At 43.4% G+C, this 26,214-nt stretch overlaps 1 protein-coding gene across 1 annotated transcript in view; it reads right to left on the minus strand.

Moving 5' to 3' along the window:
* Nucleotides 1-23,310, minus strand: part of Gabrr2 (gamma-aminobutyric acid type A receptor subunit rho2) — a 51,816-nt gene extending 28,506 nt beyond the window's left edge. The window contains exons 1-2 of the mRNA XM_010633255.2: nucleotides 23,182-23,310; nucleotides 16,731-16,837 (exon numbers count right to left, since the gene is read on the minus strand). Of these exons, the coding sequence (XP_010631557.1) occupies nucleotides 16,731-16,837; nucleotides 23,182-23,294 (220 nt within the window). The 5' untranslated portion in view covers nucleotides 23,295-23,310. The remainder of the gene's footprint in view (nucleotides 1-16,730; nucleotides 16,838-23,181) is intronic.
* Between the last annotated feature and the right edge of the window lie 2,904 nt (nucleotides 23,311-26,214).

Genomic DNA, 26,214 nt, shown 5'->3' on the forward strand with positions numbered 1-26,214 from the left:
CAGACACACCACAGAAGTAATGACAGGAGCATCTGCAGACACAATAGGAGGCCAAAGGAGGGCTCAATCAAATCTAAGCTAAAGCAGTGGTGAAAATTCCTCAGAGGCACCTTCTGATGCATTCAAGCCTAGAGGAAGTATCACTAAAGACCTAAAGGCTGGACTTTGAAGCACTGATCATTATAACAGGAAGAAAGAAGGCACTCTCGGTTATGTAAAGAACATAATCTATTGTAGCAAAATGGACAGTTAACCCACGTTTCTTGGATGTGCAAAGTAATCATTTCCTTAAAAGGCAGTTTCTTTGATCTTTTACACAAGCCCTTATGCCTTGCAAGTGTGGGAAATTTTTATTAACCAATTAACAGCAGCTCAGTCTAATCCACGCTTTAAGCATTTTAGACTCCTTTCACTTTAGGTGACCTTGTGGCACAGAAGAGCAAGGGGACCTTCAGATCCATGCCATCTGGTCTCTACCACTAAGTGCTTGATCTGGGCTGCTGACTGCTGAGGAACAACGGCTGTAATCTGTACTGACAAATCTGTGGACTTTTGATGTCCAGGAGGGATATCCTCCCACACTGGCCTCTGGGTGCAGACCAAAGCCTGGGCTGGTTTGCTATTCACCTTGGCACCTTTATCTGCTCACCATATATGTGTAGACATCTAGCAGCCTATCATACCCCTCCCAGGCCTGAGATGGCCAGGAGCTCAGCCTCCAATCATCTATCGAGCCACCTCCTGACACTACAACTACATCACCACTCCCTGCTCACACTCAGTATAGCAACAAATGAGTAAGTGCACAAACACACACACACACATAGACTCACACACCCAACTTCCCACCCTGTGCTCAGGCAGTGGATCACCAGCCTCCCCATCAAACCCACAAAGTTCCTGGACTCCCTCACACCTGTCCAGACATTCCACTGAGCCCCATGTTCTACAAGGAGGTGTGTGTGCCTGTGACCTCTTTGCCCTGTTCATCTGTCTCCCTCCACCAAGAGCCTGTCAGGAGATGGCTTCCCTCATCGTCTTCCTGTCTGTCAGGAGATCCTGTCTAGTCTCTAGAGCATTCTGTCTCCCACCACTGTCTTGAGGACAGAAATAGTGTGTTAATTTCACCTCAAAACTTGAAGTTGCTACAAGAGCCCACTGTGACTTGGACTAGTGATTACTGTGGATGAAAACATATTGCTTCAATATCCACTGTCATCCCTGTCACAGTGAAGCACATGAAGGTTTGGCTATGTTTGGGAAATTGGGCACAAAATACACAGAAGTAGCACAGGGCATGGGAAAGCTTGTTGTTTGGGAGCCAGTGTGACAAATAAATTGGGATGGGATTCTATGACCAACAGTGTCCCACACCCATCACCAGGCCTGCAGAGGCACCAGCCACATGTTGCTTCCTACAAGGTCAACATGCCACCCAAGCAGATTCCAGGCTGACTCAGGTGGTGGCTGCACACTGATCTCCTGCTTCCAGACCCTCATTCACCAGCTCTTCCCAGGTTCCTTCTATTCCCAGGCTCCTGTGATTGCTCTGCTTTCTTGATGGAAGGCACCCATGGGTCGTGGCAAGAACAGTGCCAACACCATCCAATGTGCTGCAGGTATAATCATACACACAGCCCTCTGGAGCCCAGTGCCTGCCAACTCTTGCCACAGTCCAGCTTTTCAACTTCCACCTCTCTCTAATTACACAAGTTTGAGCATTTTTCTATTTTGTACCTTCAAGATCATCTCTGTGAACCGTCCACTTTTTATCTTTTGCCCTTTTTTTCTCCTGGATTTTTAGTTTTGTGACTTGTTGTCAGGAGATTCTACTTTGCTAAGTATTCTTGTCATCAATAGGTGCTGTTTTTATGTATAGCTTTTTCCATGTCTATTTAGAGAATCCTACAAACATCAAAATTGGAGATGAATAAAGTTACAAAAATGACATATATATATATATATATATATATATGATATGTGATAGAAAAATATTGTAAGTAAGTGCCCTTCGATAAGATATTGATCAAGTAAAGTATGGTAGATCCAGATAGCAGAATAGTAGGCAACCATTAAAAATATGAAGAATTCTTTCTTATGAATTGATAGGGAAAGACCCGTAAGATATATTGCTAAGTTTTTAAAAATACCTGGGTGCATACTTGTAATCCTAGCACTCTCTGGAGGCTGTGGTAAGAAGACTGTAAGTTTGAGCCAAGCCTGGGCAACTCAGAGACTTAGTGATGACATTAGTGATGTCTCAAAATGTAAAGAATAAATAAATAAGAAGGGCTGTGGATGTAGCTCAGTGTGAAGGCCATGGGTTCAATTCCTAGTATTGCCATACACAAAAAAAAAGAGTAAAAAGTGCAGAAGAATATGGGCCCCTAACTGTTTAAGAAAAGGCGTAGCTAAAAAATCTAAAAAGTGTGATGGGAGAACACATGTGCACATTTACTTATACATACATAAAATTAGTTTGGAAGGGAATTAAAAGAATTTCAGAGGCATCTAGAACAGCAGAAGGGTTATCATGTCCCTGGTTCTACATGATGCAACCATGTCTGAAGAAAATTACACTTGGAATGAAGAGACCCCTGTGAATAACATAGACCCAGGGGGAACTGTGGGTGGTGGGTATATTCATGGTTACATCACCTTAGGAACTGTTGAGAGTATATCAATCTTGCAAAAAGTATGTGATACTAATCTTGATAACTATGGAGAAACACCCTTGAATCATTTGAAAGATTGTCACATGCAAAGGAGATTTTCTGAATAGCATCATCACTATGTCACACAAGGTGTATACATAGAAGCCTCACAAATAAAGATTGGCACTGAAAATGATTTTTAAAAACCCTCTAATGCACCAAGTATAGTAACACATACCTATAATCTCAACTACTTGGAAAGGTTGAATCACATTAAAAGTTTGAGGCCAGCCTGAGCAACACAGAGAGACCCTGTCTCAAAAAACCAAGCAAACTCCAACAATCCTACCACTCCCAAGATGAACCAGGTTGCTTTAGGAAATAGTGTCATGCGTGGTACGATTCCATTTAAATGAAGCACAAGAATAAGCAAAACTGAGCTAGGGATATAGCTCAGTGGAAGAGTGCTTGCCTGGCATGCATAAGACTTGGTTTGATCTCCAGTGCCCCCGACAGAGGGTGGCGGGAAGAGAGGGAAAAGACACAATAAGCAAAACTAATTCATGTTGATAGAGGTCAGAAAAAATGACTACCCTTAGGAAGTATCATTGGAGAGGGATATGAAGAACGGAAATGTAGCACACCTTGCACTGAATAAATGTTTGCATATGTAAAAGTTCAAGCCATGCACTTTAGATGTGTACACTTTACTTTCTATATAGCTGACAGAATATGTACATCTTCATCTCTAGAGCCTGCAAACATAGAAAGCGACCTGGCAAAGGGAATTAGGGTAGCAGACAGAGTTAATGTTGCTAATCAACTGACCTTCAATTAAGGAAGAAATCCTGGATTATCCAGGTGGGTCCAATGTAATCATGAGCACCCTTAAACATGGAAGAGAAGGTCAGAATAAAGCGAAGTCCAAAGAACCCTGAAGAGCTGGCTTTGAAGGTAGAGGTTGGGAGCCAGAAAGAATGAAAAAACAGATTCTCCTCCAGAACCTCTAGAAAGGAACACACCCCTCCTGACACCGGATGTTAGCCCAGAGAAAACCATTCCAGACTTCTGAACAGCAGAACAGTAAGATAACATATCTGTGTTACTTTAAATTTGTGGTAATTTGCTATAAAACCTATAGAAAATGAATACAATATTTTATCTCAAAAATTTTTAAGGGCTGGGGGTGCATCTCTGGTAGAGTGCTTGCCTAGCACACATGAGGCCCCAGGTCCCAGCACCTCCTACAAAAAGAGAATGTTAGAGGTGGAGTGAGCAGAGCACAAGCACAGGTGCTGCTGGCCTTGCTAACCTGTACTCGTTGTGTTTGTGGACTATATGGTCAAATTCAGTGTTTCCAGCTACAGCTCTCCTTCCAAGGGGACAGCCCTGCACCCCACTTCTCTGAACAGGAGGAGCCTGCAAGCAGATTGCCCTCTCCACCTGCCTCCCTGCTCAGCTGGGACCCATCTCAGGTGCCCCTGTGCCTAAGACAGGTGAGAGGGGCCTGAGCTGGAGGACAGAGACTCCCAGTCAAGGAGGTGCTCTCTTCCCTGCCTTTGCAAGGTTGGAGAACTGATTGTCCTCCGAAACATCAAGCCCTACGCGGTCAGATAGGATTCTTCCTACGGATGGCCCTGGGGTGGCCATTGCTGGAGAATTTTTGGTACTGAGGGTTGTAAGCCTTGACTATACATTTTCTCCTGGTTTCTTGCTTTTCCTTAAGGGTGTCTTGCAGAGTTGGAGTTAATTTGAAATTGTGGCTTTGAGACTTCTTCCCTTGTTGGTGGGTCATATTTTGAACATGGTTTCAAAATATGCCTTGTTCTACTCATGGTGAACATGGGTTCCCCAGCAGGCATCTGATTAACCGACTGCAGGGGTCTGGGAGAGGAGGGTCTCTTCTCTCCACAACAGCGTTAGAACTGAAGCGGCAAACTTTTGTTTGATTTCTATGGCTCGTATTTGCTAGTCCAGTAGGATGAAAGCACACCAGAAGCCATAGAGACAGAACAGTGAGTTTAGTTATGCTAGCGGGCCAGTCTGTGTTCACAGGCGGGAGACTGGCCCTGTCCCACACCTGAACAAAGACGATATACATTCTAGGAGGGGGCATTTCAAGTGAGGCAACTTTGTTACACATTCATTGGTTACAGAAATTGAACATGGGTTAACAAGTGGGCTCAGTCATGGTATTGGCTCATACATAATACTGGTAACATGCTTATTGGGTGATTTAAGGTATGAGGTCTATCTCACTCACATTCTGGTGAAATGACAAAACTCTTCTGGAGACCTTGCTTAGACGCAGAAGTTGGCTCGGACCTGTCCAAGCATGTAAGGCAGGGCAGGCCCCAGCATGGTGAACAAAGAAAAATTTCAAATAGGGAGTCTCCAGTAGCAAGTCCAGCTTGAACTACATGAGCAAAATTTCCTTGCAAAATTCCCTTTCAGCACCACAGGCCCTTGTTAGAGATTAAAATTCTAGGACCCCACCCAGGCCTACTAAAGGCAGGGTCAAGGACTCTGGATTTTGATTCTGTCAGATGAGGCTCACCTGCACTCAATTTGGAGAACTGCTGGACTATTTAAGTAGACTTCCAGGAGTAGCCTATGTCCTGGTAGTCATTTCCTTTTACTCTCCAACTTCCCCTAGCATATTTTTATCAGAGTTGGTATTTTCATCTCTGCTTCTCTCATTCCTACTCCACCTGCTAAAGAGTGAAGACTTTTCCCAGGCTTCTGGCTTTGCTCTCTGTGAGTAAACAAGCTAAAGAAGTTACAGCGTTGGCAGAGGTGATTGATCCAGACTAACAAGGAGAAATTGGACTATTACACCACAGTGGAGGAAAGGAAGAGTACATCTGTAGTGCAAAAGATGCCTTGGGGTGCCTCCTAGTATTACCCTACCCTTATCCTAGGATTACCCTACCCTGCCCTATTAAGGTCAATGGGAAACTACCACAACCCAATCTAGGCTTGATGACAAATGGCCCAGAACCTTCAGGAATGAAGTTATGGGTCATCCTGCCAAGTGAAAAACACAAGACCTGCTGAGGTACTTGCTGAAGTCAAGGGAATACAGAATGAGTGGTAGAAGGTAGTTATAAATACCAACTATGAGCACATGACCAATTACAGAAATGAGGATTGCAATTATTATTGTTTTTCCTATTTTATTAAATATGCTTGTGCATATATGTACATATATTAAGCAGGTATGTTTTCTTTGTAACATAATGTTGATGGATTTTATATTGATATTTAAGTATTATTAATGTTATGATGTTTAAGATATGAAGTGTTAGAAGAGTAAACATCACCCAAAGAAGAATTGTACCTTTGTTTCTGAGAAAGAATTAGTGCATTTCCATTTATAGGCAGGATAGTTGTATCATGTTAGGTATAATTATGAGACTAAGTATAGGAAATGTGTTTAGTTGTCAAGTTGTCAAGGAGTGGATTGTGATAGTTCATTGTGATGTCAGCTTGAATGGATCAAGAAGCTAAGCAGATTAGTGGAGTGCAGTTCTGGGTGTGTCTGGATGATTGACACATAAGCTGCAAACTGAGAAGGGAAAACCCACCTTGGATGTGGGGAGCATCAATTAATAGGCTTGTATCCTAGATGAAATAAAAAGGGAACAGAGAAGGATGTCTTCCCTTTCCCTTCTTTAGAAGAGCTCCAGTCGTTACCAATGTCTTTGAAAATTCATCTCTAATTCCTTCAGGCTTTCAATGCAGGCTCTTCAGTCTTCCAATGCAAATCCTTTAGCTTTCCCATACAGGCTCACACCAGACTGCAGTGAGTTCCAGGCCTTTGATTTTGACTGGATCCTCTTGCTCTCCAGTACACAGATTGCCATTTTTCATTTTCCACCCTTGATTCCGCGAGCAGCCATTGTAAAGCTACTTTGTAAATTCCTCTGGCAAACCCTAACTGATATGGGTGACCTACTCTTCACAACCCCCATTCCCACACACACACCTCCTGCCTGAGGCTAGTAACTCACAAGCCTTCTCCTGGGCCTGATCTCTGACCAAACTCCAACTTTCTCTAAATGCCTAAAAGAGGTCTGACAAATTTCTTAAATTTTATGTCTCAGACAGATCTGAGTATGGTATGAATCTAAAATTGTCAAATTCACAGAAGCAAAGAGAAGGGGGGTTTCCAGGGCCAAGAGATGAGAAAAATGAGGTGGTATTGGGCAAAGGGTACAGTTTCAGTTATGTGAAATGGAGAAGTTGTGGAGATCTGAGAACTATAATTAACATTACTGTACTGTATGCTTAACAATTGCTGAAAGGGTTGAATTTAAGTGTTCCCATCACACACACACACACACACACACACACACACATACACACACACGGGCAAAGGAAATACTGAAGTGATGGATATGTTAATTAGCTTGATTGTGGTGATCATTTCATAATATGTATTTGTATCAAAGCATTAAGCTGTATACCTTAAATATTTAAACTCTTTTATTTGTCAATTATACCTCAAAACTGAAAAATTAATTTTAAAAAAAACCCAGGTTGTGGATGTAGCTTTGTGGTTGAGTGTTCTTTTATGAATGAAGCCCTCATGTAAGGTGCCTGTGTTTAGGGCATCCACACTAGATCCCAGACTGCCAAAAAAAAGATTTTTTAATTTAAAAGATAACTAACAATTCTTAACAACAAAACACCTACAACAGACCTATCTAGTAGGAGCCCAGACCTGTCTCACTACCCCACATCCATCCCCTCAGGAACATGGTGACCTCATTGGACACCTGCCTTCCAGTGGGGTCACAGAACACAAGGCAAAGGAAGGGGATTGCCACAGGGTGGCTATAGAGGAGGAGCTGTTTGGGACAGAGGACAGGAAGAGAAGTGAGTAGGGAGTAGGAGCAGGGCGTGGGAAGCTTTGTGCTCCAGAGGAAAGCTCCAAGGACCCTGCTTTCCCAGGATAGTAGCCCCAGAAAAAAGCCTGTGGTAGCCCAGCAAGTAAGTTCTCTCCCTAGCGTCACTCCCACCCCACTCACACACAAGCACAGTAGTTGTTAGCTTCATCCAGGGTGAAGAGAAGAAGGTAGAGAAAGTCTGAGGTGCCGGGAGCAATTCTACATAATTTTGGGGAAAAAAACATTTCAAGATTAAAATTATGATTAGGCCTAGTTCTCCTGCCTACCGGCCAGCTACGGCATGTCCAGACATAGCTCCATTTTGGCCTGCAATCACAGCTCAGTGGTCTGGTGAAGTTATGATGCTCCAGGGCAAGATTACACAGCTGGAGACATCCTGGAAGGAACAAATTCTTCATCTGCATAATTCCTATTGTTCTATATTTGTATCTGTTACATTTGTTTCTCCAGATATACTGAACTCTCTATGTCCTGAGTCATCTTTACAATCTGTTTCTCCGGTGTACTGAACTCTCTGTCCTGAGTCATCTGTTATAATTTGTTTCTCCTCGTGTAGTGAACAAAAGGTAGCAAGCTCAGGGGCTTTTGCTTTTGCCACAGAGCAGCACTGAGTAGGCCCAAAGCTCAGCTTCTTCCCTAAGTCTCACTTTTTCTATCTTTTCTGTTTAATAAGTTAATTCACCTTGTGCTATCATGGCTAGCAGGAGACTAGGACTTACTGCAGAGGTTCTAGTAATGTCCCCTTTCCCTGTTCCCTACACTGAGGGGTACTCAAAAGGGGAGGCCCTAGCTGCAAAGCAAGGAGAGGCCATCATGCTTTTGCTTTAGCTGGCTCCATGGGCCTCACTGGCCCAGATGAGTGGCATCCTGGGCCTTGGAGACCAAGCTCAAGGGCTGATTCTCTTCTAGAGAACTGTCCAGAGAATCAAACACCATGAAAGCCAGGGAGGCCTAGGGAGAGTCTGTACTCACAATCACAGAGAACCTTACATGACATGTGGTAGTACTAAAGCTTCGAGCAAGGTGAAAACCATGTGTCAGAATTACCCTAGGGAATTACTTAGGAAGGCATCCCATTGGAGACAGTCCAACTGGGGAAGCAACTCCTCAATAACCTGAAAGTTGCTATAAGACTATTGGTTGGTGCCACCCAATCCAAGGTGGGTGTTCCCCCCTCAGTCTGTGGCTTACATGTATGTCACTCGTCCAGAGGTATGCAGAACTGTGAGCCTCTAATCCAATGACATTTCTTAATCCACTCAAGTTGACATCACAATTAACTTTCTCAATCCACCTCTTGCCAACTGCTCGGCGGTAACCTAAGCAGTATGTTCCCTCTCCCCAGGGATCCTAAAGGAGCTGAGGTATATCGGGAAGGCATAGGTTTTATGGTTTTGTTGTAGTGGTGGTTTTTGTCTTTTTGTTTTTTGTTTTTGAGAGAGGGTCTCACTATGTAGTTCTGTAAGACCTAAAGTCTCACTTCCACTCCACGGAGCGTGAACAGCCAAAAAGGCCTCCACAATGCTGGGCCCAACACCCAGCGAGGCTCCGGGAGCTCGACGGAGAACGAGAAACCCAGGAAGGAACACACCAGGCTAGATGGTAAAAGACCTTTATTAGTCTGGCCAGACGGCACTCTCAGAACCAAGTGGCTGGCTCAGAGAGGCACCTAGCTCAGGGGCCGAGGTCCTCTTATAGGGAGTAAAAGAGGGGGTTAACATTTTGGGCTCACAGACAGGGGACAAAGGTCTGCTGACTTGAGCCAGTGGTCAGCAGTCACATGTTCAACAGTCACATATTGATGAGTAACAGGTACCACCTATAGGATGTCTCAAAGGTCACCAAGACACTCCGGATGAGCAAACAGTTTGTCAATTAGCTTGGGCTCTATGTCTGGAGTCTCTAATTTACAAGTAGATTCAGATCCGGACTCCAAACAATACAAGAGTGATCCACATTCTTAGGCCAGGGCAAGAACAAAGGTCGGGGCTGTGGCTACAATGGGAGGGGTTCAGGACACTGTCTCCTAGGCCCTTTGCCATTTAGCAAGGGCTTGTAATTTAGGTCCCACAGTTCAGGCTGGCTTTGAACTCACCGTGGTGCCCAGGCTGACCTGGAACTCACAGCGATCCTCCTGCCTCAGCCTCCTAAGTGCTGGGATTACAGGCATGCACCACCACACCTAGATTCTCACAGAGCAATCTTTTTTTTTTTTTTTTTTTTTTTTTGGTACTGGGGATTGAATTTGTGTCCTTGCCCTTGCAAGGCAGGCCACCGAACCACTGAGCTAAATCCCCGGCCCATTGCAGAGCATTCTTAATGAACAAAAATAGCATTTATTGAGTGCTTCTAAGGTGCCATCTACTACTAGGAACTCCATAGATATTATTCAATATTTAGAACAACCCCTTGAGCTGGTACTATTATTATCCCTACTTTTGTTGTTGTTGTTGTTGTTCATTGGTACTTTCTAGGTATGCAGTACAGTTACATTCATCATTGGGAACTTGTGCCTTTACATGACATTTCTTGGTTCTTATTTTTTCACTGTGCCCCTGCCCTCCCTTCAAACTGTCCTTATTTACAAAGATTCTGTTTCTATTTTTTCCTTTTTTTATTATCCCTACTTTAAACAGGAAGCCACTGAAGAGCAGAAAGGCTCTGGAGTATGCCCAAGCTCACACAGCTAGTAACTGGTCAAGCTGAGGTTTGCAACTAGGCAGCATAGCCTTGCATGTGATTTTCCTTAACACTGCTCTTGCGAGAAGACAGAATCTAAGTCCCCTCCCCAGGAATCCAGGTGGACCTTTGTGATCCAGTCAATGAACAAAATGCAGCAGGAGTGAGGATTCAGGTTTCTCCTTAGCTACCAGGTGGTGAAAGGCCAGAGACAGGGGTGAGAAGTGTGGGGGGGGGTCGTGGGGGTCCAGCTAGGGAAGAGGGTTTGATCTCATACTCTGGATACGAAGGAGAGCCCTGGAGTCTCACTGGGGAACCTGACTATGGGGGGTGGGGAGGTGCAGCAAAGTAACTTTGGAGGATTAAGGCCATGGTATTGGTGTAAGATAGCAGTTTCAACTTTCTTAATATTGTTTCCTAAGGGGAGAAATTGAATTTCAGTTTATTCATGAATTCAAATTAATAAAGAATAAGATTTTGCCGGGGAGGGTTTTGCCTCCCAAAAATATATCAAGAACATGTGGTATAAGGAACGAGGGACTGGACCAGACCAGGAGCAGGGCCATAGGGAAGATGTGAGTGGCAGTGATAGATTGATTCAACTCCACTGACCTGGACAGGGATGGCCAAGAGGAGGAAAATGAGCAAGACTCCTGGCTCAGGCAGAGTCGTCTGAGGAAGGGCCCACAGCAGGACACTAAGCAAGGCTAGAAGAGCTAGGCTTTGCAGTTATCTCCAGGAAGCAAGGGAGCCCGTGTTTCCTGCCTCTTCACAGCAAGCTTCAAAATCCTCAAGCTCCCCAGGCTGCCTGTGGCAGTGCAGAGACCAGACCCAGCTCATGTCCTTCCTTTCTTCCCACAACAGCGGCACCCTGTGTGTGCATGTGCGCACCACACAATATACTAAGCCATGCACACCTGGTCCAAACAGCTCCATTCCAGCCACTGAGGGCTAAGGCCTCACAGGCCCCCTTGGGTTCAGCTAGGGGTGAGGCCTGCGCAGGTCCTGGAATTAGGCTCAGCTGTGTGCATAGGTGATTCTAGGTCCCAGGATCCAGATGTGACCTGGAATGGAGGGGGCAGTTGCCCCGTCTCAGTGAATGGTCTCACTCAGGTCTGACACTTAGAAGCTGTCCCACATTCCTCTGATTCTGTCAGATGCCAGGACCTAGCTGTTCTCTCTCGTTAGCATCACAAATGCCTTCACTTCTTTCTCTAGTCTTAGCTTAATCCTCATCAGCTTTAGGTAGACCACTACTAAAACCCCCAGTCAGTATTCTGCATTCATTCTTAGCCTCTCCAGCAATCTCCATGCAAGCCTGTGGCAAGCTGCCCTAGGCACATAGCTGATCCTGTTATTCCTCAGCCAGGGCTGTGCTTCTGAGAGTCTAAATATAGCAAAGCCTTCCCAAAGCACTGTTGCTGGGGCTGCTCCTGCCCTACCTCGCTGTGTGTCCCTGCCCTGCACTCCTCCCTGATCTACACACACCCACACTAGGACCATCCCGGCGCACAGAGCTACTTCCTTGGTCACACACTTTGCTGCTTCATGTTCCAGCCCTGTGAGCATCCTCCCTAGACTGTCTTCCAACAGGTGCTCACCCCCTTCACAAGCCTCCGCCTAGACTCCTTGCAAGTGCCACCTCCTGACTGTAGGCTTTTCAGCTCTTCCCTCTGGGCAGAACTAGCTGTACCCTCATTCTCATCGCACTCCTGCCCCACTCCATCAGTAGGGATAGCCTATGTTCCTTTTGTGATACTTCCTACATTTAACCATCTACATCCTTCAAGAGGTTTTGGCTGTTTGAAGACAATAAGTTGTTTCACATAAAGTAATGTAAAGCAAAATAAAAAAAAAGGGGAGGGGGACTCCAGCAGGGCTAGTAATCCAAACAAGAGTGGCTTCTTCTCAGGCCCACGAACAGACATGTGCACCCTGACAGCTGCTGTGGCTCCTTCCCAGCAGCCCTCTCCTTTGGACATTCTCACATAAGATTTCACGAACTGGTCTCGCTGACTAGACCGAAAGCTTAAAGGAACTTTTCTGTCTTGTTACTTAAGTGCCAGGGACCCTACCTAAAAGCTCAAAAAATAACATTCATCTTGTGAACGAAAGAATTTTGTTCAGAGGTCTTGATTTATGTTTTCACCACCATTTTTCCTGACCATTCTGACAAACTCCCTGGATATATTTCAAAAGAATCCATGATGATGTTACATCTTCTCTTACTACGTCTGTACAGCCTGGATTGAAAATCAGCACTATGCTATTAGAAATGTAAAATACAGTTACTACTGTGGAAAACAGTACTGCGTGACGCTTCTTCAGAAAGGATTACCGCATAATCCAGCAATTTTACTTCTGGATATCAAAAGCAAAGACTCAAGCAGATATTTGTATAAGCACGTTCTTGGCAATGTTGTTAAAACACTGAAACAACCTCTATGTATATAAGCAAAATGTATAAACATGTAATGGAATGTCACTCAGCCTTCAAAAGAAAGAAAATCCTACTGTATGCTGTAAAACACATGAATTTCTAAGACATCATGCTAGATGAAATAAACCAGTCACAAAGCTAATAAACACTGCACAATTACACTAATAAGAGGTACCTAAAATATTCAAAATCATGGAGACAGAAAGTAGAATAATGAGTGCTAAGGGCTCCTCAAGGAATACTAGAGTTATCATTTAAGGCTATGGAGTTTCAATTTGGAAAGATGAAAAACTTTTGGAAATAGCTGGTCACTATAATTGTATAACAATATGAAAATACATTATATCACTTAATGTATACTTAAAAGTGGTTAATTTTGTGGTATGTGTATTTCTCCAAAATTTTGTCTTATTTTCAACTCTGAAGTATGATTGGTGAAACCATATAAATTTTAAGCTCACAACTTTTTAAAATTAAAATTTATTTTTAAAGCATCACCAGTGGAATGAGGGCTCTGGAAGTTCTAACCAGGGCCCACAACTGAATCAGGCAGCTGGTTGCTTAAACTAGTTATTTGTGCTTCAACTGATCCCTGAGATTATTAGGAAGCTGATAGATTTTTAATCTTTTCTCCTCCCAGTCTAAAAATGACATCCTAGGGGTATCTTGGTTTAGAGGAATTCCTCTCTGCCAATTACTTTTAAACAACAATCAACAAAAAAGTTGAGGCACTGAGGAGAATGTGGCCCCTCAGGTGTGCCTACAAGGAAGGCTCTAGGTACTAAATTGTCTCTAGATGCCTCCAGGGTCGGTGACAAAGCCCACTAAAACCACAAGTGGGAAGCTTTCTCCTGGGACGGCCCCTTTGCCCATGTGGCCAGGACTCTGAGCATCACAGATTTTTGTCTATGGACACATGGGGGCATGGAGCCCTGGAACCTCATTAGTCTCCCCCTTCTTGTTTCATCCAAGTAGCAGCTGGACATCCAGGAAAGCCAGAGGAGTGTGGCCCCCTTTGCTTTAATGACTGAGATCCTGGTAGCTCACTGTTAGAGCCTGAGGGCTTAGCACTTTTGTTGGAGCAAACACCTCCTTACCCTGCTGCTTCCCCCAAGTCAAGGTTTTTCCAGGGGTAGTAGCTTAGTCGGGCAGCTGGTGATGGGCTCAGCAGATGCAGAGACTGGGGCATAGATGTCCAGCTTGCCCCTCAGAGGTGCCCTGAGGAAGGAGTACCATGACTGGACTGCCACATGTTGCATGAGTCTGCTCCAAGTCAGGTTTTCTGGGAACATGGCAGGACTTCACTGCCATTCCTAAAAGTTAGCTCCTTCCTGCTTTCTCCCAAAGGCTTTCATTTTACAGCAGATACTACACAAGAAACCAAAATTCGGGCCCCAGGTCCTCTGTGGCCCTCACTTATCCCCCTGTGCCCCAGGATCTTCTGTACTAAGAATATTGACTCAGTGATTGCTTGGGCTCCTAAACACAAGTAGAGAGTAACAAGGCATCCTCTAAAATGCACCCAGACACTGGCTTTACCCAGACACTTATACCTGCCCCACAAACTGTGTACAGAGGTGGGGATCACAGTATGACCCTCAAGGGCCTGGGGCACTTTTGTCTTCAAGAACCTCTTCCTTTATACAAAAAAGTTAAATACACTTTACAACTGTTTTTGTAAAAAGTTAAGTATATTAATAGTATATAGTAAGATGATTTCTTCTACCTAAAATTTGATTTTTCTAATTTTTTTTCATTGAGTTTATTGGTACTTTTTAGGTGTGTAGTACAGTTACATTCATCATTGGGATCTTGTACCTTTACATGATGTATCTTGGTTCTTATTTTTTTCCCCACATCCCTGCCCTCTCTTCACTCCCTCCACCCTTCCCTATTTACAAAGACTGTTTGCATTTCTTTTCCTTTTCTCCTTGTTTTCTTTTCCCTTCTTTCCTTTCCCCTACCCTTCCCGTTTCCCCTAATCATTTTTCTAATTTTAAAATAAAACTTTTTGAGGGACTCCTAGAAGCGTTGTAACTTCAGGCAGCATACCTCCTCCATCTAATGGCTAGGTCAGCTCCCCTTGAAAGGACCCCAGCTAGGTGGGAGGGTTCAACCTTAGCTAAGTGTGACCTGGGTCATTCATTTTAACTTCTTTGGCCTCAGTTTCTTCACCTGATGATTATAATGTATGTATCTCATAGGTTGAGAGTATTAAGGTCATTTATAGGCTGGGGGTATGTAGCTCAGGGGTTTGTGTGCCTTGTGTGAGGCCCTGAATTTGATTCCTAGACTACATGCACAAAAATCACACACACACACAGATGCACACACACACACACACACACACACGTCTTAGGGTGGTATCTGGCATGGAATGTGGACTATTAACTGGTAGCAGCCATTCTTATTACTGTTCATAGCCTCCCAGCTTACCACCCATCTTAACTGATGCTGTATATGGGGGGGAGCAAGATAGAGGCTCCAGCTTATAGGGACATCTAGTTTAAACTCCTTGGAGCACAGGCAGGTCTTTTATAGATGGTCATTCAGTAAAATTTTATTATCATAAAATTCCTTGGCAGAGTTTCCCATTACAAACCCTGAAGATACCTAAACTAAATCTGGTGACCTTCTCTTGACCTGAGACAGGGGTAAATCCATTGCTGGGTGGAAAGGAGGTGAGTCACTTAACTGTAATCTGACACCTACTTCTCTGCTATTTAACAAGTGTCATAACCCACAGAATTTAGTGCCTTTTAAAATCCAAAGTCCTCTTGGATAAATTAATTTCTTAATCCTTTAACAGTCACACAAGAGGAAGGTCTGGCAGCTGGGTTTTCTGAGAGGATGTGAGTGAATATGTGTCACATACATTGTTTCATTTAATCTGGACACTAACCCTGTTGGTATGGATTACTGTCTCCATTTTATAAATGTACAAACAGAGGCTCAGAAAGGATTTTCTGACCTGCCTGAAGGTCATACGCCTTCCTGCCATCCTAGAAGAGCAATGGGTACTGAGAAAGGAAAGATAAAGCAGAAAGGAAAGCAATCTGACTGACTACAGCTGATCTGCTGAAATGCACTGGACCTTAGTTTCCCCATTATTCGCCAGAGGAGAGTTGACCCAGGGATTCTAAGCATCTTCTATTCTCACCCTACTCCTTGCCTGGTCAGAGCTACCAACTGGCTCCTTTCCCATTGGCTTTGATCTGAAGGTTCGTATCCTCATAAAATTTATATGTTTAAAACCTAACTCCTAAGGTTATGGTATCAGCAGGTAGGGGCCTTGGGAGGTAATTAAGTCATTAAGGTAGAGCCCTCTCAGGAAGGGATTGTGCCTTCATGAAATGACCTCAGAAAGCTCCCTCCAGCCTTTCACAGTCTGAGGTTAGAGTGAGAAGATGGTACTTACCAGACACAGATTTTGTCAGTACCTTGATCTTAAAGTTCCAGCCTCCAGAAATGTAAGAAATAAATTCCTGTTGTTTCTAAGCCACCTAGCCAATGGTACTTCCTTATGGCTGCCCAAACTGACTAAGATGCAGACCTTCCTATGCTATTTCCTCAGTTCCTGGGAAGGACAGTCCCCCTCCCCAGGATACCTCCCCTCCCTGAGCCCTAAAGTGTAGCTCCTTTGAGGTCTTTCTAATGAGTTAAATTGTTGCTACACTGGAAAGCTGGTGGCCCCCTGACAACTGGAAATCCCCAGTTAGTCACAGAACAGCCGCCCAGAGGATCTCCCTACACACTTGTTTTTTGTGTTTGGGTTTTTTTAGTAAAAGATACTTGTCAGTATGGCTGGTGGTCTCTGTGAAGGTAAACATGTGAGTCACCCACAGCCTGGCCAGTCAACAGCCTCTCCACCACTTCCTGCCAGCTCTCCTCTCCTCAGGAACATGAGTAACTCCAAAAGTGGAGTCCTGCTTATCTGACTGTGAGGCATGAAATCACACACCAGCGGAGGGCTGTGGCTGACAGAACCAGACAAAGTAGCTGGATGAGGCCCCACTCAGCAGTGAGGGGATGACACAGTCCTACCTCCAAAGGCTGGTCTCGTGGTGAAGTCATGGTCATCCACCCGGAGAAGTGGCTGAGATTTTCCTGTTCGGATTTTGGTCACATCAAGGTTCTTTTTATACAAGTGACTGCAAAGACAAACCAGAAATACTTTTCCAGTAGTCTGCCAAGGCACTGAGTAAGGTGATTTGAGAAGCTGTCTCTACCCTGCTGGTCCTTCTCAGCCAGAGAGGGGAGAACTGAAGGACTCTCCCCACCATCATCCCACATCCTCACAGTATTACAGACAACTAAGTTAGATAGAAATTTATATACAGCTAGAAAGGAACTGGGCCTTCGAGAAAGTCAACACACACACACACACACAGACACACACACACACACACATACACACATAAGGACATCAGAATTGCAGGTGGAGGTACATCTGAAGAAGGCAAGGCCTCAAGATAAAGATACAATTGCTTGGCTGGCCTACATACTTCCTTAAGGGATAAACAGTAACTTAAAATTATACTGCAATTAGCACCACCTGGTCCAGTAAGTCCAGATAGGCATCAGACACCCAGGTGACCAGAGCACCTGGACCCATCCCTTGGCAAAAATGCTTTTGTTCTTTCCTTTTACCCCTGCTATGGAACTCATTATCCTGCTGGATCAATATTAGCTAAATGGTTATACTTGTAATTCTATAGGTTGATTGTAATTTGACCCATGCTGTGTGTATAAATTACTCCTGACCAAGGGTATCAGTGGCCACCCCACTCCAGACCCCTCCTCAAAATCCAGAAGCTATTCTTCTCCTTATTTCCAATAAAAACCGTTCTAACTTGTTACTCTGGTTTGCAACTTTATTCCTTGATGTTACGGGAGTACAGACATTTGACACCTAGCAGCAGGTCAGGAATTACATTTCTCCTATATCAACAGGACTAGATCTTTCCAGAGCCTTCCTAAAATAGACTCCACCACTACCTCCAACAGCATTCTACCTGTGCAAGCTCTTGATTGTCTTGCCAAAGTTATGATTGGGTGAAAATGGTTGGCTTAGGAAGAAAATGTTCAAGTGAGAAGGGACACTAGGGAGGGAGGAAGGGAAGGGAAAGAAAGGAAGGGGAAAAAATGAGAGAAGAAAGATAAAATGGAAACAAAGCTTTTGAAAATAAGGAAGGGAAGAGAGATCAAATGGAGGGAAGGAGAATGGAAAAAAAAATAAAAATGAAGATATATCATGTAGAGGAACAAATTTCATATGATAAATAATCATTATGTATATCTATCTGAATTGTACCAATAAACTTAATTAAAAAGATTAAAGAGAAAATGGTTGGGATGAGTGATTGAGGGATTTCTTTTCTTTTTTCTTTTTTTTTGTCTTTTCAAAAATTTCTTGTGTTGTTGAGATGCTATAGAAGAAATAAAAAGTAGGTAGAAAGGAGACAAGAAAATTGAGATTGTTTAAATTGTACTTTTAAGAAAAACTATAGCTTTAAGACAAGCTTTTTCCCTGCTTCAGGAGGCCATCCTAGCTTGTGACACAGCCCTGCCTTTCATCCTCGGGCACTGGGCCTGTCTTTTTCACCTGTAAAGTGTGCCTGCAGGTTGCTCTTCCTCCACCCCAGGAAGCAGCTACACTGGCAGCAATGTGTCTCAACTTCAAATATGGGTAGATAGCCTGCAGCACAACCTGACAGGCACACGAGAGTACTACCCTAGATCAGTGGTGGCAAACCCATGGAATGCTTGTTATTTGTTTTTCTTTTAAGTCAAAAGGTGTTAATGTATGAGTTGTTTTTTTTCTAAATTAAAACCTCAGTATTCAGGTTCAATTGCAGCATTTGCACTTTGTGATAAAGAAGTTTTGGGATGCAGTTTGGGCCCTTGACTCTAAAAGGTTCACCATCACTGTCCTAGATCACCTATCTTGAGGACACCCTTTGAATGTGCTCTGCTCCAGCTTGTAACATATCCTCATTTCTCTGAGCACTCCGCTTCATTCTGAGTGTGTCCTGTATTTCTAATAAACCTTCTCATGTCTCTTTTATACTGGCACATCCTGACAATTCCTTTTCCATGAGGAAAGTCAGTGACCCTCCAAACATTTTAAAAGGGTAGGATAGGTTCTTTATTTCAGCCTCAGGGACCTTACAGACTCAACCCAGGAACATTGTTACTGGTTTTATGATAAACATGCCTCTGAGACAAATATAGTCATGGTTTTAAAATGCTGGATTTTTTCCTAGCCCAATTCAATGCTTCCATTGAATTGCCACACCAGTGGCAGGCCTACATGCCACCCCTGTAGAAAGCCTCCATCCTCAGAACAGAAAACCCATACCCAACAGGGATCAAGGCTGAGTTGGGAACTGAATTGGTCTGGACACTCAATGAGTTGGTGGCAGCCAGGTGGCAGCCAGAGCTGGAGGCCAGGACTGCTTTGATCAAATCCTTTTCCTCTAAATTAAGTGACAAAGGACTGATTCTCTCTTCACTCTCTTTCCAGATCATCGTCTTTACCAAAACTACACAAAAAGTAGTCAAACCCAAAATATCCTAAAGTTATTGTCTGACAGGGTTTTAACTAAACAAGGAGAAGAAAAAGAAGACGAGGAAGAGAAAAAAGAAGCACTGAACTAGTAATAAATTTTTTTTGTGATTGTGGAACTTCTTCCGGGGAGCTGGACGTGGATCTGAGGTCCTGTCCCTTTGAAGCATGTGTGCTCCAGGCTTGGTGCCCCAAGGAGCTTCCACACCTACCAGTCTCCACCCTAATCCTTGCATCCAGGAGTTAGTGTGACTAGGCTGGTTCCCTGGGCAGACACAATGTAAGAATCCATGACCAGGGTGGGGGATTTAGCTCAGTGGTTCCGCTGCCCACCTTGTCAGTGCAAGGACTGGAGTTGGATGCCGGTACAAAAAAAAAAGAATCCATGACCAGACACTCAGCAAAGATGCCAGGGAAGGTGGATGAAGGGCTCAGCCAAGGGCTTAGCAGATCACAGACATTAAATTGTGAGTGCAGCCGGCTCACTGCTGCTCTGCCTCATCAGGAGCAAATCCCTCCCATCAACAGTTTCCACGTTGATTTAGGGGAGGATTAGGGAACCGGAAGACCCAGAATGCTTCCATTCCAATAAGACAGAGGAGATTTAAATTCTGCTGCCACTAAGGACTCAGAAAAAAAAAAAAATGTTTTTTAAGGGGCCAATTGTTTGATCACTGAAGCTGCTAAGATCCTGGGCCTTCGGCTGTTTGCACGCGCCAGCTGCGCTCTAATCATCCTTTCACAGGGCTGACCCAGCACTGTCAGGATAGCCTCCACACTCAGCCCTGGTCTCTTGAGCCCTCCCCGCCCGCAACAAGGCAGGCACACTTCAGACCTGCCCTTTGGTGGGGGGATGTTGGTGATAGAAGAAAACTGCATTCACTGTGTCTTTGGAAGCAGAGCTAGAGTCATCACGTGGTTTATTCAGCAGTAGCAGTGATCACACCCCTCTCTGCTGCTGCCACCATCTTTAGCCACTCCTCACCCTATTCTCACACTCCCTCTTCAGTTGGAGCAACTGAAATCAGAAATAAGAAACACAGCCACATGACCTGAGAGTGGCAGAGAGGCCCAAAGCTGGTTTCCTTGACCTCTCACCATTTTGTCCTTCCCAGGACCTTCAGCAAGGAGCAGGACAGCAATGCTACTCCTTGGTCCAGCATGAGAGAACCGTGATCAAACTAAGAGAACTGAGACCAGGCATCCCAGGGAGGCAGCAGATGGGAAAGGGAAACACAGGGGCCCTCCAGGCAGCTCTGAGACAGGAGGGTCCACACTCCCAAAGCCGGCTGGGCGCTGGGTTTATTTTTCAGATCTTAAAGGGATCTCCATGGAAAAGAAAGTCATCATGAGGAAGGAAAGCCAACTTGGGCAGCAGTCTGGGAGGCCTTGGGGCAAAGCTGGGAGGCTGAGAAGCAGAAGAAAACAACTAGGAGAAAGCAGACTTGCTCGGCAGTCTTTAAATAAACAGGGACACAAAGGGTCAGAAAACCTGAAGCGGTTTTTGGAAAAGCAACTTTTGGGCAGAATAATTTTGTGTGAGTACATTGGCCTGGGCAATGCAGGGAATACTGACAGGATAGCAGGGGATTTAGCTCAGTAGTTTTACTGCCTGCCTCACAAGTGCAAGGGCCTGAGTTAGATCCCCGGTACCCCCCCAAAAAATACTGACAGGATTGTTACACTGTGTTATACATGAGTGGCTGTGTGTGTGAGTATGTGTGAGGAACTGTGTGTCATGTATGTATGAGTGCAAAACCACATGAGTAGTATGTGGTATGAGCACAGTAGTTTTTGTGTGTGAACAGGATTTCTAAGAAGTGTTCTATAAGCAAAATGAGTCAGGTCATGTTATTCTTAGTTATTAGTATACTTTTAAACCCTGTGTATAGATTAGATAATGAAAGTAGCTTTGAAAACTGGTGTCAGATGCTCCACTGGAGTTTTTCTCAGGGCCACAGTCGCTAGCTTTCCTCTCAGCGTCAGTTCAAGAATGATCTTATTTTCCCACTTTAAAACATCATGAGATAACTTTCAAGAAATTCTCCTCACCCTAAGGATCAGATTCATGTTGCCCAAGTCCCCATGCAAACATCTAGAAATGAGACTCTGGATCTTCTGGACCCCAGCACCATTCAAGAAACAAGTATCTTCAGACAACCCTTTCCTCCCAGCTGAATGTTCTGGTCCCATAGCACCACCAGCAAGCCCTCTGACTTACTCAGGCCCTGAGCCACTGTATGCATCTGTCAAATGACCCTGTCTGGGCTACTTCCCTAGGTGTGCTCCCTGGAATAGGAGTCCTACAAGATAACTGTCACTCTTTTTGAGAAATACTTAGCAATTTGTCCCCCTCTTCAAGGTTTACCTCACCTATTTGCATAACAAAGGTCCTAGAAGTTCTGCTGTAAAGAATTTCTAGAAAGGCCATCTGTTTATAATGGCTAACCCAAAACTTTGCAGTCTCATTTGGCCTAGAACCCCCGCTGTCACACACCCTCTTACTCACATTTCCCAAAATTAGAGCTCAGGAGAGTTGCTGGATCAGATACCTCTGAGATCCCTTCTACTTCAAGCCTATAATTCTGCCCACATAACCAGAGTAAGTCCTCCAGTGCAGTGCCTCTTTCCATCATTCCGGGGGATTTTGATGTGTTTGGTTTCTACAGTATGACTCAGCCTTAGAATATTTACATCTCTACTGTGGTGCCACAAGAAGAGATTATAGTTCTTATTTATATTTATGGTTTTCTCTAAAAATAAGTAATAAGGATTTAATGTGCACATTTATAATAGTACATGTATATAATTTGTAAGTAAATATAGGTATATTGGGGGATACTTTCAAAAGAGTGCTACTGGTAATAGTACATAACCACTGAACTAGAGAATGTGCCTTAAAATATTAATTTCAGAGCTGGAATGTTGTTTAGTGGTAGAGCACTTGCCTTCAGCAAAGAAAGAAAGACACTGCCTTATATCCAAAACCAGTGGTTCACTCACTATTAAGAATGGAAAATAGAGCTGGGGATTTAGTTCAGTGGTGCTGCTGCCTGCCTTGCAAGCACAAGGACCCAAGTTCGATCCCTGGTACAAAAAAAAAAAGGAAAATGGGTAACATTCCACACATAATGTTTATATCTCAGCTGCTTCTTCTTTTTTATTTAGGCCTAATAGTCCTTGTTTCTCCCTCAGTTTAGAGTATCATATTCTGTACATCAGTTCAAAATAAACTTGCTAAGGAACTAAGATCTGTAGTGTTAATGATTCTGAATGCAAATTCTGACTCTAACCAGTATATTTTAGGAATGTCTCCATTATGTTCATGAAATGCCGTTGATTGTTGTCCACACAATATTTCTGATAATCTGACAAATTTCAAATACTATTTCATAAATTTGAAACAGTAAAATAAAACCCATTATTATTATGTTATTCTCTATCAAATATTTAAGAGAAAACAATTCTTGGTTATATTTTTTCTTTTCTCTTTTTTTGTGGTGCTGGGGCTTCCCACATGCTAGACAAACACTAGTTCAAGTCAAATTCCTATATACAAGTCCCCCTAAGAACCTTGAATGTGACTATTCAGCAGGCCTCTTACTGTCCCTTCCAGAAAGTAATCCTGAGAAACAAAGTAGATTCTAACCCACTAAGTCTTCAACAATCTGCCTTACCTCAAAATCCTGGCAAAATTCTTAGGCTATACAGGCTCACTCTTGTCTAGCTTTGCACTTGGTGCTATGACACCGGGTATTTGATTTGATTTGTGCTCTAGTGAGTTAGGGGTTCATCCACCTGTAGCTGGAAAGAGGGATTCTAATAGGACATTTAAGGATGTACCCCAGCCCTCTTTGGGACGCTCCCACTGTGCTGCAGCTGCTGCTACTGCAAAAATGGACTTCTCCCCTCCCATCACAACTTTACCTTGGCTTGGATATTTCCAGGTGTCCTGTCCATCTCTTCCTCCTGGGTTTTTGGCTCTCTGCAAGAACCATCAGGCAAAACAAAAACAGAATAATTCTTGAAAAATAAGGCATTTTGCGGACGTCTGTGATGAAACAGGCTGCTTTCCAGTAACCTCCTGTGGGGAAAATACCCCGTGGCTTGACTATTGATTCAGTCTTTGGCCTCTGGTGGATGCTGCTCAGAGGGCACGTGAGAGGATGGTTGGCAAGGCCGATTTTCCTGAGTTACTATTTGATACTGATGCATTTCCCACCCCTATGCCCCACCCACCAGGCCATGACACAAGCGCCAGCTTTGCCCTCCCTGCTGCTTAAAGATTGGCCATTAATTAAAAAGTCTGCCCTCCTGGGAAACCACTTCTGCTGAACCCTAGAATGGCTCTGGCTAAAACTGTTACATTAAAAAAAAAAAATTTAAATCTACTGAACATGCCAGCTTTTTTGCTGGGATCATTAATCCATCTCTCTGGCTGCATAAAACCAGTCTGTCACATCCAGAAGACAGTCAGCATGGATACCAGATGAATTTGCTTGTGGAGGAGAGTGCATGAATATGTTCAGGAAATGCTGAGAAAGCACACTAATGACCCATTTTCAGAGGTTTATTTTTTAATCTAAGTAAATGTATGTTTCCTATAGTCGAGGTTCATGGCTTTCCTGTTTTTTTTCTTAATATAAACATCATATCAAAACATACAACACATCTTGATATTAGACAACATAATTAAAAAAAGATTTGATTATGTAAGATTTTTTTCCTATCATATTAAGTTCACTTTAATCTGTGACTCTAAAATGTATATAGAGAAACATCATAAAGTGGGTTTTATTCCTATCCTGTGATATGGAATAATTCACATCAGAAGTGTAGAGATATATGCAGTCATGTTTAACCTACTGAGAAGAATACATTAAGCATTCTTTTAAACTACTTCCTGCTTGGCTGCTGTGCACTGGCAGTGGGGAAGAATGTGGTAGAAACAGAGATGAGGATCAGAGGTCAGGAGGAGGGAGAGCTGAAAAAGAAACAGAAATGGGGTTTTATTACGTAGGAAAGAAAAAGCCAAAAGCAGCAAAGCAAGATGACAGAGTCCATTTTATTTTTTAAGGAATTCCTAATCAGGATCAGTTGAACCAGAGAAAATATTATAACCAAACAGGATGAGTTCTTTCTGTAAGTAAAGCAGAAGGGAAGGAGAAAGGGGAGAGACATGAGATGGTCCAGTCACTTCCGAAGTGGAAAACATTTGGTGACTCTAGGAAGTGAAAGAATGAGAAAGAGAAGCCAACAATGACATCACGAATTCTAATTTAGAGGACTAAGGATGTAACTCAGTGGTAGAGCACGCATCTAGTGTGTGAAAGACCCTGTTTAAACACAAAGATAAAAAAGAAGTTTTCTAGCTTGGAGGTGGGTCTGAAGGGTTAGTAGGAAGGCACTACCATTAACCGGTATCCATTAGAGGTGGGTAAGTCTGGTAGGGAAATGAGATAAATTTGGGACTTGTGGAGTTTGTGGGTTCACTAGACCTTCAGATGGCCAATATGCAGCTGGAGTATGAGGCTGAAATTTAAGAAAAGGGTCTGGATTGGAAAATAGAGTTTGGTGTAGTTTAACCCCAGGTGGTGGTATTTTAACCCCAGGAAAGAAAGATCTTCCTGGAGATAGAAAAATTCCAAGTCCATGGGCCAGGGATTTAGCTCAGTGGTTCTGGTAAATGCCTCACAAGTGCAAGGACCTGAGTTCAATTCCCAGCACAGAAAGAAAGAAAGAAAGAAAAGAAAAATTCCAGTCCAAGCACAGGATCCTGGAGAATCTAAAATGTTAAAGAATGAGTGAGGAAACCAGAATAAACACATAGAAGGACAAGCAAAGAAGTTGACTATAAAAACCAAAAGAGTCTCAGGGAGGGGCAAAGGGGGTAGTCAACAGCACTATGAAGAAGTCAAGCAACGTAAGTACAGGCAACAGGCAATTGGATCTGACTACCAGAACAGCAGGTGCAGTTTGGGTTGTGAGATGTGATGGGAGTCCAAATTACACTGGGTTACATAGGTGCTTGGGAGTGGAAATGATGTAGTGATTCCCACATCTGGGCGCTCTCTGGAATTATCCAGAGGTTAACTGTTTGTTAACCAGGGCCTCACATGTGGTAGACAAGGACTCTCTACCTTTGAGTTACACTGCTAGCCCAGAAATTGGTTTAAAAGTTTTGCTCCTTTCAAAGATTCAGTGATGAGATACAAGAACTGTTAAATTTCTTTTTTTGTAGGTTTTGTTTAAAAGATCTTTTTTCTTTTCTTCTCTTTGGAATAAATATCTAAAGGACCAGCCAGAGCACTAGAATTGTGCCTGGATGTTGTTTTAAAAAAACAGTTACCTTGGGCTGGGGATTTAGCTCAGTGGTTCTGCCGCCTGCCTCAAAAGTACAAGAACCCGAGTTTGATCCCTGATACCAAAAACAAAAACAAAAAGTTGTCTTTTTGCATTCAGGTCCTGCTAATTTTTTTCTTTAAAATTATGTTATCAATAGTTCAAATACTAAATTTCAGAAAGGAGAAAACCACAATTGGATGGTATGACTTTTAAATCATAACTTCAGAGAGATATTCACATTCCCTAAATTCCTTCCTTTAAAGAGTTGATTTTAATATATTCAGAGTTAAACAGCCATCACCACCACCTCATCATAGAATATTTTAATCTCCCCCCAAAGAAATCTCATACCCAATAGCGTGATTCCTCATTTTCTCTTGCCTTTAGCACCTGGCCACCACCAATCTTTCTCCATGGCTTTGCCTTTTCTGAGCATTTTACATAAGTGGATCACACAATTTGCAGCCTTTTGTAGCTGGCTTCATTCACCATGGTTTTGAAGGTTCCTCTATGTTTTAGCATGTTTCATCACTTTGTTCCTTTTTTCTGGGCAATAATTGTCCAATGTATAGACATAACACGTTTATCTCTTCATCAGTTGGTCATTTGAGGTTC

The sequence above is a fragment of the Fukomys damarensis genome, unplaced genomic scaffold (assembly GCF_012274545.1).
Source record: "Fukomys damarensis isolate Sample0158 unplaced genomic scaffold, DMR_v1.0_HiC HiC_scaffold_14, whole genome shotgun sequence".
NCBI classification, from domain to species: Eukaryota; Metazoa; Chordata; class Mammalia; order Rodentia; family Bathyergidae; genus Fukomys; species Fukomys damarensis.